This window comes from Hydra vulgaris, chromosome 15 (genome assembly GCF_038396675.1).
Source record: "Hydra vulgaris chromosome 15, alternate assembly HydraT2T_AEP".
Lineage (NCBI taxonomy): Eukaryota > Metazoa > Cnidaria > Hydrozoa > Anthoathecata > Hydridae > Hydra > Hydra vulgaris.
This window is the reverse complement of record NC_088934.1, coordinates 23,328,504-23,342,287: the sequence shown is the minus strand read 5'-3', so window position 1 is coordinate 23,342,287 and position 13,784 is coordinate 23,328,504. Positions and strand designations below refer to the sequence as shown.

The 13,784-nt window shown below is 27.2% G+C and overlaps 1 protein-coding gene across 1 annotated transcript; it reads right to left on the bottom strand.

Annotated features, from left to right (window-relative positions):
* Window positions 1-6,604, bottom strand: LOC136092369 (glycoprotein-N-acetylgalactosamine 3-beta-galactosyltransferase 1-like). The gene is made up of 2 exons (XM_065820457.1): window positions 6,096-6,604; window positions 1-1,332 (listed from the first exon to the last, which is right to left on the bottom strand). The coding sequence occupies exons 1-2, from the start codon at window positions 6,547-6,549 to the stop codon at window positions 740-742; spliced, it is 1,047 nt and encodes a 348-aa protein (XP_065676529.1). The 5' UTR covers window positions 6,550-6,604; the 3' UTR covers window positions 1-739.
* Window positions 6,605-13,784: the final 7,180 nt, after the last annotated feature.

Genomic DNA, 13,784 nt, shown 5'->3' with positions numbered 1-13,784 from the left:
TACTCCTAAAAATATTCTTTCTCAAAAAATTGTCAGCAATATATATAATATATAAAATAAAAAATCAACATAAATAAGTTACAGATTTTGCAAATTGTTAAAATTTATCTATAATTAAAATTTAATTAACTCATATATTATTATCCAATGTAAAAATAAAAATATCAATAAAAATAACACACACACACACACACACACACACACACACACACACACACACACACACACACACACACACACACACACACACATATATTTGTGTGTGTGTATTTTTTTTATATTAAAATTTTTAAATATTATGTAGTAAAATACTCTTAAAACTAATCTTTCCCAAAAAAAGTCAGATATATATATATATATATATATATATATATATATATATATATATATATAAAATAAAAAATCAACATAAACAAGTTATAGAATTTGTAACTTATAATTTTTATATAATAAAAATCTAATTAATTAATATATTAATATTTATGTATACTATCTTATAAATTATATAATATATATTATCTCATAAAGAAATTTTTAAATTAAAAATATAAGTTCAAAATAAATCATCTACACAAAAAATATTACATATATATGATATATGATATATGATATATGATATATATATATATATATATATATATATATATATATATATATATATATATATATATATATATATATATATATATATATATATATATATATATATAAGATATATTTACTATATATTTATTATATATTAATCATGCACATGATGAACACCAAAAACATGCAAATGATAAATAAAATAATCTAGAATATACATTTCATTAGGACTAACATAATGAAAAGCAATTGTATGATCTGAGCAACAATCTGGTCCAGTTATTACTTTATATTTGTTATATTGATGCAACCAGTTACCCTGATCTATATAGCCAGGTATTAAATGATGTTCAGGTGAAAATGGATGAAAGGTTTCACGCCCTAGCTCATCTCTTGTGTCACCAGGGTAAACATTTACAGCAGCCAAACAAACACCTACTTCTACATCCTCGGCTCCTGATTTCAATTTACATAAGTGTGGATTTTTAAGTATCTGGTTAAAACGCTTTAGTGTTTCTTTGCTGAAAATATATCCAGCACCACCACTATTATACCCACCATAAGGAACAAAGTGTCTCCCAAAAAAGTGAGGATCAGATGTATTATATCGGGAAACAAAGTATCTTAAATTTTCAACAATAATGAAAGAATCATCGTCAGCTTTAATAAACCAATCAGCATCATTATAATGCTTGTCATAAACGTATTTCCATGCAGCTCTAGTTTTTAACCATAGATTTTCCCGACCTAAAAACATATTTTATGATTGTGCATTAGTTAATTCTTCCTAACAAAACTTTTATAATAAATAAAAAAAAAATTATATTAGGAATATTTTGAACAATTCACATTCAAATCAAAAGATAAAAAAAAAATTAGTAAAAAATGGACATTTTCTTGGTTTTCTTTTTTTTTTTCCAATACTGAGTATCCTTAAAATCAAACCTACAAAACTGTGAACATATCCATATCACACATCAGAATATTTTAGACATGTAATGAAAGACTACATTAGAATTGTACATACTAGTAACACAATGGAGCCTATAGAAAATTTTTTATATTTTATCAATATTAAGGCTCACACTGGCACAAATTTGCTGACAAAACAGTCAATTTTTTAGTAAATAAAGCTGGATTAGACCTTTTTATCATATGATCTCAATCATATGATAATGGTTCTAACATAAGTGGAAAGTAAAAGTGAATGTAGAAAATTATTTTAAAAAAACAGACATGCAAACAGACATGCAAACAGACATTGTATATTGCATAGAATCTACGAACTGTTTTACAGCAGATTTGTTTTTTTTTTACCTTTGACTAAGAAAAGATGTTCTACAAAAAATATCTGAAAAATTGGTAAAACCTTTATCAAAGACAAGATGTGCTCAAGCAGATTCTGTCAAGAAACAGAAAGTTGGTTTGTGTGCAATACACAGGGGATGGAATCAACAGAGATCTAAAAACAGGTTTTTGTGTACATTTAGCATTAAATAATTCTTTGTAACAAAACTTTTATAATAAAAATTATTATATTAGGAATAATGAATATTTTGATTTTTCACATAAAACTTTACACACAAGGCAAAAATCACTTCTTTTTGAAGGTAAATATGTTAATCATTCAAAATTGTATTTCTCTCCATTTGTTCTTTCTCCAATCAAAAAATGATTAAGAGCAGAATCATGTTTTTTGTAATGTTGTTTTGATACTTGAAAATTGTCATTTAGGTGTTGAACATTTTCTGGTCCATGCTCCACCCAAAATGAAATATCTTCATTAGATAGGCAACACCATAATCCAATATTGTTACCACTATTTCATTACAAGTTTATTTATGTTTCTAAAACATTGACATTATCAAATGAATTCCATGATACTCCTAATCTCGATGCAGACATTTCAATTTCATATTCAGAAATTGTTTGTTCCTCCTCTAAAGCTGTCAAATACAAAGAAGTTGATGTGGTTACTTTTTTGTGTTCCACTTTTTTTTTAAATGGATCAAGTTTATAAATATTTTTGGCTTTTTGGTCCTTCTTTGCTTTTCTTTTATGCTTTTGAGCGCCACTTTCATAAACTCTCTTCATTATACTAAAAAAAAATATACAAACTAAAAAAAAACTTATGTTTAAATTAAAAAAATTTGTTAATGTGATACATCTCCTTGATTAGTTCCCCTAAGTAAAAAAAGACTTCAGCGATACTATTTTTTTTTTTTGAAAATTTAAAGTTATCGTGTCATAAGAAGTTAGAAAAAAAAAAGTTTTTTTCATTCTCACGCTCTACATTTGACATTAATATAAAGTTTTCATTTAAATTCTATTAGAGTAATTAAAACCAGCACTTGTTACTAGGCAATTTTACAAAATAGTTTGAACTAAATTACTTAACATCATAATGTTGTTTCTATCAATCAAATTAGGCACTTCATGTTGATTTTCTTTGTTTGTTTGTTTTTTCTTTTGATTTTTAATAAAAGATTTAAAAAAATTAAATTTGAAATAATTTTCTAATTGAAAACATTGTCAGTGTAATAATAATAAAAAAAATCTATTATAATACTTATAATATAAGTTGTTAAAGTCACATTTATATAAATCAGATTTATAAATTTTGGGGATTATAAAGATTGTGGGACCCTAGACTGCAGCTTAGTTGACCTATAGGTAAATCTGACCCTGTTCCCTAAGTGTAATGTTTCCATTAACCTCTCTTCACAAAAATTTTAAAAAACTAACTTTTTTCATTTATATCTTGTTTTAAATTTTATTTATTTGTTGTACTTGCTTATTAGTATTTATTTATTATACTTTCAAACAACTTTGCCATTAAATACTTCTGCAGTATGAGAATGTCTAAAAATGTAAATGAATCTGCATCAAAAAAATCAACCACAGGAAACTAAATATATGCTAAAAATGTAAATGTTAACTTTGATGGTGTAGCTGTATGACTGAAAGTTTTCTTTGTTTGTTTGTTTTTTCTTTTGATTTTTAATAAAAGATTTAAAAAAATTAAATTTGAAATAATTTTCTAATTGAAAACATTGTCAGTGTAATAATAATAAAAAAAATCTATTATAATACTTATAATATAAGTTGTTAAAGTCACATTTATATAAATCAGATTTATAAATTTTGGGGATTATAAAGATTGTGGGACCCTAGACTGCAGCTTAGTTGACCTATAGGTAAATCTGACCCTGTTCCCTAAGTGTAATGTTTCCATTAACCTCTCTTCACAAAAATTTTAAAAAACTAACTTTTTTCATTTATATCTTGTTTTAAATTTTATTTATTTGTTGTACTTGCTTATTAGTATTTATTTATTATACTTTCAAACAACTTTGCCATTAAATACTTCTGCAGTATGAGAATGTCTAAAAATGTAAATGAATCTGCATCAAAAAAATCAACCACAGGAAACTAAATATATGCTAAAAATGTAAATGTTAACTTTGATGGTGTAGCTGTATGACTGAAAGTAAAGTGGGTGTTCAAACTAATATGAGAATTAAAAACCTTAGTAAAGTGTTTATGTTGTTATATACACTCGTTGTGTGGTGCATTGTATAATGCAACAGAGCTTACTGTTGTAGAATCCGAATAGTTTGACATATAAAGAAGTTTGATGAAAAAGTTTATTTTCAAGGAAAGAAAATCCACGGTATAACTTCTATTTTAGAAAATTTAATTAAGTTGGGTGATCAAAGAATATCCAATAGCTAGTTACCTCAGTGGTTAAGAATGTCAGCAAAGTTTTGTTAGTTAAGAAACATGTCAAACAGCTAAAAGATTATCTTGAATAATATTATTAGAGATTTTTTTACAATTTTTAACAATATTGCAACACTTATGAGCAGTTAACTGAATTTTGTTTGAGTTAAAGTTCACGAAACAGTTTAAGTAGGAAAAACTTTTAGCAATAGATCCAGCAGTGATTTAAATGTCTAACAATGGATTACCCTGTTTCTATGGATCACAGGAGGAGTGTGGTTATTAGATTCAATAGACAAGTTAGATGAGCTATTTGATTGCAACTGTGGCTCTTTATAAACTGTTAAAAAAATTGAGAACTACTTTCATATGACATATTGATATATATGACATACACATTTTAAATAAAAAAGTGAATAAGGTTATACAATCTTAAATAAATTTTGTTTTTAGTTGTTATTAGTCAATTTATTTTAAAACATTTTTAGACAATTTAAGCTGGTAGTTACACATAAAAAACAACTTTTATCAATTATGCAACTATATCAATAATTTATGGATAAAACACTAATATCTCTTTGTGAAATTCAACTTAATTTATATAAATACAATTATTCGCAACCAATTATATTGCTATTCTAATTAGTCATTTGCTATAAAAAATTCACTTTCTATTGCAAATGACTTCCTATACAAACATTAACTTTGTTTATTACACTCCCACTGGGTCATCAGGACAACTTGAGCTAACAGACTATAACATTTAAGTGCCTTTCTTTCTCACATACTCCTTTGCAACATCAACATCTGGTTTGTGTCGCCTTTTGGCACTATAACATACAGTTCATCATCATCTTCTGGACCCTTATCTAAATCATCGTTAACTCTTACCAGTATCAGGCCATGTATATGCTGGACAATTTCGTTCACTTCTACTGTTTGCTCCTAGCTAATCTCTATAATTGTTCCAATCTTAAATTAAGAACTGCATCTGGTATCAGAAGTCTTCATCCAAACTTTTACTCCAAGTTAAAATTTGTTAGCTATCTTCTTATGACAATCTTGTGAATCCTTTTCTTTGTCAATTCCTCTCACTCTCATTTCATATTGGTATAATTTGTTTCCAAGTGCAGTAGAAAAATTACAATTATCTTTTGGACTGACATTGCACCAATAAACTGCCTTGAATATGCTGCACGGAGTTCTATCTGCTATTCTTTTGACAGTTCAATGTCAAAAGAATAATAAGATAAACAAATTGATATTTAGGGTAATATTGATATTTTCTATCAAACATTATTAAGTGACATTAACTAATTCCAACATAGTGTGAAGAGATAAAATTTAAGATAAGGCTAGATTTGTCAAAAGTAATAATTCAAGATCTTGAAAACAAATTCTGACTAGTCAATTTTGGCCCACTCAAATATTAAAAATAGAAAACTAGAACCTTAAAATTTAAAATCATGCTTTTAATGTTCAAAATAAAAAAAACATGACTTGGGATAATTTGTTGTTATGCTTAAACTAAAAAATAAGTTTTTTATGTCCATGAGCTATACATATTTATTTACTACTAAAAAAAAGTCAACTTGAAAATGCAACCAAAAAAAAACATTTATATAATATATTGACAGTTTTAGAAAAACTTAAAAAATTATTTTTTTTTTTAATATTCATGTTTATTTATAATAAGAATGTTTTGATAAAATGCATACAAAAAGAATATTTTTTTTTTTTTACATTATAGGTTCAAAACTTCATTACTATAAAATTAAGTTGCAAACCTTCTGGAACATTTAAACCAACAACTGGAAATATTTTATCTTCAACAGAACTCATAAACACTAACAAGTTGCAATGTTTTCCCCATGTATTTTTAACAGCTTTAGCCTTAGAGGCAATTGTTGGAGGTTGTGTCATAACCCAGCAAAGCACTCTGACTTTCTCTGATAAAGCATTAGCAACAGCATCTCCACTTTTTTGATGCAAACTAATCATATCATTAACCAAGATTGGTTCATCAAACTTTCCAATAAATCTGGAATGTTCATCTGAAGTATAAAATTCTTTACTAGTCATTTTGTCTGGTGTTAAGCATGCATTTTCAGAATTAAAACTTTTTATTTTTGTATTATTGTCAAAACTCAAATTTATTTCAGAGATAACTACCATAAGTAAAACACCACATGATCCTCCTAGCAAAAAAGACAAATAGAACTCTTGTGGAAATGTTGTCATTTTTTTAGAAAATTGTTATTATTTTAACATAATTCCTAAAAATATTTTTTATATAACATCTACACAATTGTAATTTAACACCTGTAACTCTCGACATACATACATACATACATACATACATACATACATACATAAATGTATATATATATATATATATATATATATATATATATATATATATATATATATATATATATATATATATATATATATATATATATATATATATTTATATAATATATATTTATATATATATAATATATATATAAATATATATTTAATATATACATGTATATAATATATACATACATGTATATAATATATATATATATATATATATATATATATATATATATATATATATATATATATATATATATATTATATATACATGTATATAATATATACATGTATATATAATATATATATATATTATATATATATATATTATATATATATATATATATATATATATATATATATATATATATATATATATATATATATATATATATCTGTGTGTGTATAAATAGTAAAGTTTTTTATTTAATTTAAAAAAAAAATCCGAATTTTAACCACGCCCGTTACCATAACTTCAAACCATAGCCGTACTCTTCGGAACAGCTGGTCGCGCTTATTTTATATTAGTATATTCCAAATAAATTTTCAAGTGAATTTATACTTTTTATTATAATTTTAACAGTAATTACTTTTTATAACATTTATAAACTTTAATAGGTTTTGCATTTTCCAGTAGGTTAGGTTTAGTAAACCAGTAGTCAGTTTTATCATTAGATTATTGTTTATATTATAAATATTAGATAGAAATATGTGAAAACGAATAAAAAAAGCCATAAGTTTTATCATTTTTGAGTTTTTTTATAAAACCAAAAAAAAAGAGAAAATAATCTCAGACTAATGAAATGACACAACTTTTAAATAAATAATATTAATAAATCTATGGAAAAAAAAAAGTTGATTGTAATAAATTAAATTCTACAGTTTTTTAGCTTATGGCTCACTACAGATTATTATGGCTCAATGCAAATAATAAAAGTGACGAAATCAAAACAAAGTTGTCTCAAAAAGCAACGTTAATAATGCGTCTAATTAAGAAAATAAATATATAAACAAATAAGTCTAGTTCTGTAAAGGCAGAGCTGTCCCGAAGAGATTTTAATGGCGGGGTAGGGGGTAAGTAGGGGGGGGGGGTAACGTATCTATTTTTAGACGTCTAGCAAAAAAAAAAAAAAAGGTTCTCGTTAGCTAACATTTGCCGACTGCTAACTATAGATCAAATTTTGCCGACTCCAGTATCCAATATGCCGACTAGTAATTTAAGTAGGGAGCTAGACATCCTCTACACTCCCCCCCCCCTCGGGACGCCTCTGTGTAAAGGTTGACTTTTAAAGTTATATAGCATTATTTAAAAAACCTTCTGTTTTGTAATGAAGCTATAAAAAAGGACTCATTCACTTTCCTGTCAAATTTTCAAAATAGTTTGAAGGCATGCAAAACAATTCTGAGCTATCACACTTATGTTGGTAAAACGCTGGAATAATGTTGCGAGTTGTCGCTAAGGTTTTTTTAATATTATTTTGGTTACAAATGCAACGTCGCTATAAACAAAAAACCAAAGTTGGCACAATAACTGACAACTTAATATAGAACGTATTTTAAGTTGGCGTAGTGTTTTACTTTTACATTGATTCAATGTTGCATTTTTAGCTGGCTCAACGTTGCATTTAATATTTATCGGAATTAAATTTTATTATAAATTATAAATATAATATTTTTCTTATGCTATTTCTAATTTTTTCTTATCTATATATATGTATATTATAGTTTATAATATACATACATGTAGGAAAGAAAAAAAAACTAGAAATAGCAAAAGAAAAATAGCGACCTTTAAAAAAATGTTAGTTTTGAATGTTGTTTGTTATTTCAATAATCACGGAGGATTTTATTTAAACTATATGATTTCACACACGAAACGTTAGATTGTACTCCTTGAATCAACGTTGATTGTTTTTACTATCTTATATATATAACCTTATATATGTAAACAATGTTAGGTAATAAATCAACGTTGATTCATATACATTGAATCAACGTTGAGTTATATACACGAGATTAACATTGGATTTAGATCCAATGTTAATCTCGTGTATTAGATGTGTTCCTACCATCGGTCTGCAGTACATGTCGTTTGTATTTATTTGTAATGACATCTGTCTTGCCTTACAACTTGTTTCTGATTTAAAACCCTTAATGTATTTATTCCAACTTTCTCCTGACTGCTCAGAGTACCTAGTAATAGGTGACTAATCTCTAATCACAAACAGTTTCCAGAAATATGCGCACATTTGGTGCAATCAGGGAATAATCCATTGCCCATGTAAATGTATGTTTATGTATATAATCAGAACATAACTAACTTCTTTAACTTTATCAGGATCAGCTTTTTTGTTAGCATCAGCATAGTAATTAATGCTAAGGAGTATGTTGAACTTATATAACAAGCCAGAGAAATTTCTTGGTCCGCTGTCTTACAAATTACCAAACAGATTGACTTTTTCTCTTTTGGACAAAAAGAAAGATCTGCCATTGGTCCATTATTAGTGTTACCACCACTTAAAGAAGGAGAATCAAGAAGTATTCTTGTTTTCTTTCGTACAGTTTAAAAAACTTTTTTTACTGATTTCAGAGCTGTTGTTATACCTACGTCTGCACAGACTATGTATGAGTCTGTAAGCCCACAAAGTGATATAACAATTTCAAACAATGGTCTAGTGCCGGTAGCTTCTAATAAAGAATAGAAAAAAACCATACATGCATTTTCAGCCAGTTTACTAAGAGTTGGTATAAAATACTTTTTCACATTGTGTCTAGCTTTCACTACTTTCTTTAGATTAATAGGCTTGGCGAAATTCGATTAGTTCAGAATACTAGGTTGTTTGCATTTCTAATTTCAAGAGGACACCAAAATATATCAAAACAATTTGTTCCCTTTAAGGCAAGATCTTTAGGATCAGAAAACTGATGGCAATAATTATGGTTTTCAAACCTATTTAGTTCAAACATACACAGAATGACGATTTTCAGCATTAAACTGGGATATTTCAAGTAGAGAACCAACAGTATCTTTGATAATACTATTTACAGGGGATGAAGTTTGCTTTTCATCACTGCTCAATTCATTAGGTAGCAAAGTGCGTTTAAAGATATCCACATCATTAAGTGTTGGTAACTTCAGTTTTGACAAAAGTACGTCTCAAGCCTCTTAAGAAAAAAGTATATAATTTAAATGTAAACTTTTAAAAGCGTTTTTTTCAACTATAAATGTCAACCAATATATGCATGATATACATATATATGCCGCATTCAAACATTCAAAGTTTTTTAAGTTCTATTCTAATGTGTATGTAATTACAATATGTAAAAAATTTAACCTAATATTTATTTTTAGAAAGATCTAAGCTATATATTAAAGAAGTTCTTTCATATACTGATATTGTTGGGACTTAAACTCCTTTGAGTCGAAAAAACTTATATAATAACGCAACCCAATTTACGCGTTTACGCAAATCAAATTTGCATTATTTTGAGAGGGGTGGAAACTTTGCATGGTTTGAGAGGGGTGGAAACTTTGCATGGTTTGAGAGGGAAACTTTGCATGGTTTGACAGGAGTGGAAACTTTGGGGTTATAACTTTTAAACACTAAAATATAGCTAGATGATATTTGAAATCTGTTGATGTATAAAAGTTTAAATTAAAATATTTTATTAACTAATTGCCCTAAAATATGAGGTATATATTGTTTGGGGAATTTTTGTTCTTAGACTCTAATAACCGCAATTTTTTTTAAAGCATTTTTGTTTAACATTAACCATGAATATATTTAAATATGAATTTTTCATAATGCCTGGAAGTATCATATCTGAAACATCAACAAGTTCTGTATCCGCCACTATCTCGAATGTCAAGCACGTATCGACCACTTAAAAATTTAATTTACCGGACAGTGGAACTTTAACCAATGAAATTAAAAAAGATTATATCTTATGAAACAGTTTATATGTGGGCTCCGAGAGGACATTTTTTGCAATCACTTTGTTTCTAGATTAAAGAATTTTCACACAGTTTACAAATGTTTTTAGTTAAAAGAAAAACAACAAAAATAAATGTTTGTACTTTATTTTTTTCTCTATTTTTAATAATTAACGAATTATATAACATACATAGATTAGAAAACATTTTTTTTTTAATCCATGGAGTTGTTTTTACTCACAACTTAATTGCAGTTTAATGTTAAAAATGCAACATTAAGTTAAATAATTTTTTTAAATTTTTATTCTTCATCAAGCATTTATTTAAGAAAAACGGTGAATTTCGAAAAGTTTTTTTTTACACTGATTTAAATTTGTTCAACACAATATGAATTTACTATTTAAAATTGAAAGATAAAAAGTCAGAATGATGAACTTTTTCATACTCTGAGTTTTCATTGTAAGCTTTGTAATAAATATTTACACTTTTACAACACATATTACTATGACAACGGCTAATTAAATTTTAAATATTTGATTAAATTTTAATTAAGTAAATAGAACAAAATATCTTCATATCATATGTTACCTTGTTTCTAATATTGAGAAAAAACGTGTTTGAATAAATAACTGTTTAACAATTTCTGACAAGATAAAACAGTTCAACCTTTGAATCTTTTTTTTGTTGCAAATAATGAAGTTAGTTTTATTGAATGAAGATAAATCTGGTTAAAGATTACTTTGGGCATTTCCAACGTATTTTACAGGACAACTTAAGTTTTCTCGTCGACAGCTTAAGCTATGCTGGCCCCTCGCACTCTGCGCTAATATTTCTTATACACCTTTTAGAAAAATGTTTGTTAAAAATACTTTATAAAATAAATATGGTACCTAGAGCTTTCAAAAGGGGGAAAAGCAATAAATAGATCTGCTTAGTTTTTTTTATTTGAGGTTAAAACTTTGGTATTCGGAATAAAAATGCACAAGAATAAAAAAAAAAAAAATTTAAATTTTATCGTTATAATTAATTATAAACTATTTTTTACAGAAAAATAGGATTCAGCTGAAGTTGAATTAAACAAAATTGAATGTATTCTGTAAGCTCATGAACAATAAGCCATGTTAACTCGTGCTCGATTGCACGGAAGACAATGCGCTGTGCTAATTATAATGGTATCTGATCAAATTTCGGTTTGAAGCAGTCGACACTAGGGTGTTGACTTTTTTGTAAATTTTTGGTATTTCCAGTTTCCTGTATAAAAAACAGATAAGCATTGGTTTGAAAGATTCAAAATTCAAAACCTTTTCTTCTGAAACTTTTTTTATTTTAAATATTGCAAACAAAATGTTATTAAGAACGACCTTTTCAATTTTTAATTAAAAACTGTTGTTTTTTTGTATTTTAAATTTAGAAAATTCATTTTTATTTGAAACCATTATTATTTCTGAAATCTCTATGAAATTCTGGTTCTTTTGAGACCCAGGTTGATATGATTTTGAAGAAAAAAAATTCACTGGTATATGAGAGTCAGTGTGTAATCAAGGGTCATGGTGGGTGACTTTTTCAAAAATTAAATAAAACCACTTTTCAGTTACTTTCAATATATAGGATATTTTTATACAGGAAACTGGAGAAACCAAAAAGTCAACATCCTAGTAAACGATGATAGCACTGTCAACATTATTAGGTAGCGCGTTCCATGGGTGAGCAACGCGGTTGTAAAAGAAGTTAAAGCAAACAAGGCATTTGTTGACAATTTCACAATAAAAGCGCTACTTTTTTAAGTAGTATTTGACTGTTGAAGTACAGAGAGAAATCATAGCGTCGCATTTTTTTGGCAAATAAGCCGTCTTGCCCGGCCAGTTATTAAGTATTTGATATATTATTAAGTTGTTGATAGATGATTTTCAATTCGATGCGTTGGTTAAACTTGCTAAAGTGAGGCAAGTGCGCTACCAATATTTAAAATTTTCAAAATGCCTCAGAAGTATGAGATAGATGGTTCAAAGCTATGTGTGGGCAAGTTTTGTGAGATTGGTTAGCTATGAGGGAATGAGATGCTCTGTGATAAGACCGTAATGACTTGGGACACCTAAAAAAAATTAAAAAATTATTATGATTTTTGATTTAAACTGTTTATATAACGGACGTATTTTAACGTATTGAATAGAAAATATTAGCTAGAAATAAAAATATTTTAAACATATCTGCAACAATAAAAAATAAGGCAATAGAATAGTTTTTAAATGAAAGAAAACAAATACACAAGTACAGTGACTTTTGCAAATACTCCAACGCCAAAACCATAAGTAAAACAGAACTAATTTATGTTCTTTTATCAAAATATTCTATAAAAAAGTTTGTGTTTTTGAGTAAAATTTCCGATCTGTATAAATGCGGAAATATGACATTAAAACCTTTGTTTATAAACAAATTATAAATTACAAGACATTTTAGATGTTTCTGAAATATTTGTTGAAAGAAATCTACCAGTGCTCAAAACCGTGCTAAAGCTACTAAAAAAGCAGCAGTAGGAATTAAAAATAGGCAGATTTTAGAAGAGACAGGATTTATAACCATTACACAGACCAAATTGCCTCTTTTCCAAAGACTCGCTTAAGCCTTCCAATTAACCTCCTGCCTTCCTTAAGGATCCCTATAATAATGACCATGAATCCAATTCAGTCCGCGAGGGCTAAGAGGAATCAATGAGCTCTCCTTTTTCAAGATCACCGGCTGCACTTAACATGTGTGATTCAAAGAAACAGTGGGGACCTCAAACAGTTCACCTGAAGCTGAGATAAATGAATTTCAAAGTGACTCATCAGAGTCAGAAGGAGGAACTTTATCCAACAGGGGAGAATGTGATGCTCAACCTAACTTGGTAATAATCAATACTTAACCCTCTTTGTGGTGAGTTGTTTTGAGTCAAATATATCAAGAGATAAGCATTTTAAAGGGCCCCTCTTCACATTTTTTTAAGCAACGAGGTTAGTCCGTGGTTCTAAGGAAAAAATCTTTCCATTCAAATGGGTTTTATCCATCTTTGTCTAATGAGGAAAAAATTGAGAGATTTTTTGTTTTGGAGCTCGACTACCAAGGTTCTCAACTGTTTCCTTTGCTCTCTCTTGGGTACGAAAGTAGTACTCAAAAGCGGGGAATTTTCCCTTCTTCATTAGAA

What these genes read in the sequence shown, in the direction of transcription:
- LOC136092369 (XM_065820457.1), bottom strand. Translation starts at nt 6,549, where the DNA reads ATGACAACATTTCCACAAGAGTTCTATTTGTCTTTTTTGCTAGGAGGA. An exon ending in TGGTTTAAATGTTCCAGAAG is followed by an intron (nt 1,333 to 6,095) that starts GTTTGCAACTTA and finishes ATATGTTTTTAG; the next exon opens with GTCGGGAAAATCTATGGTTA.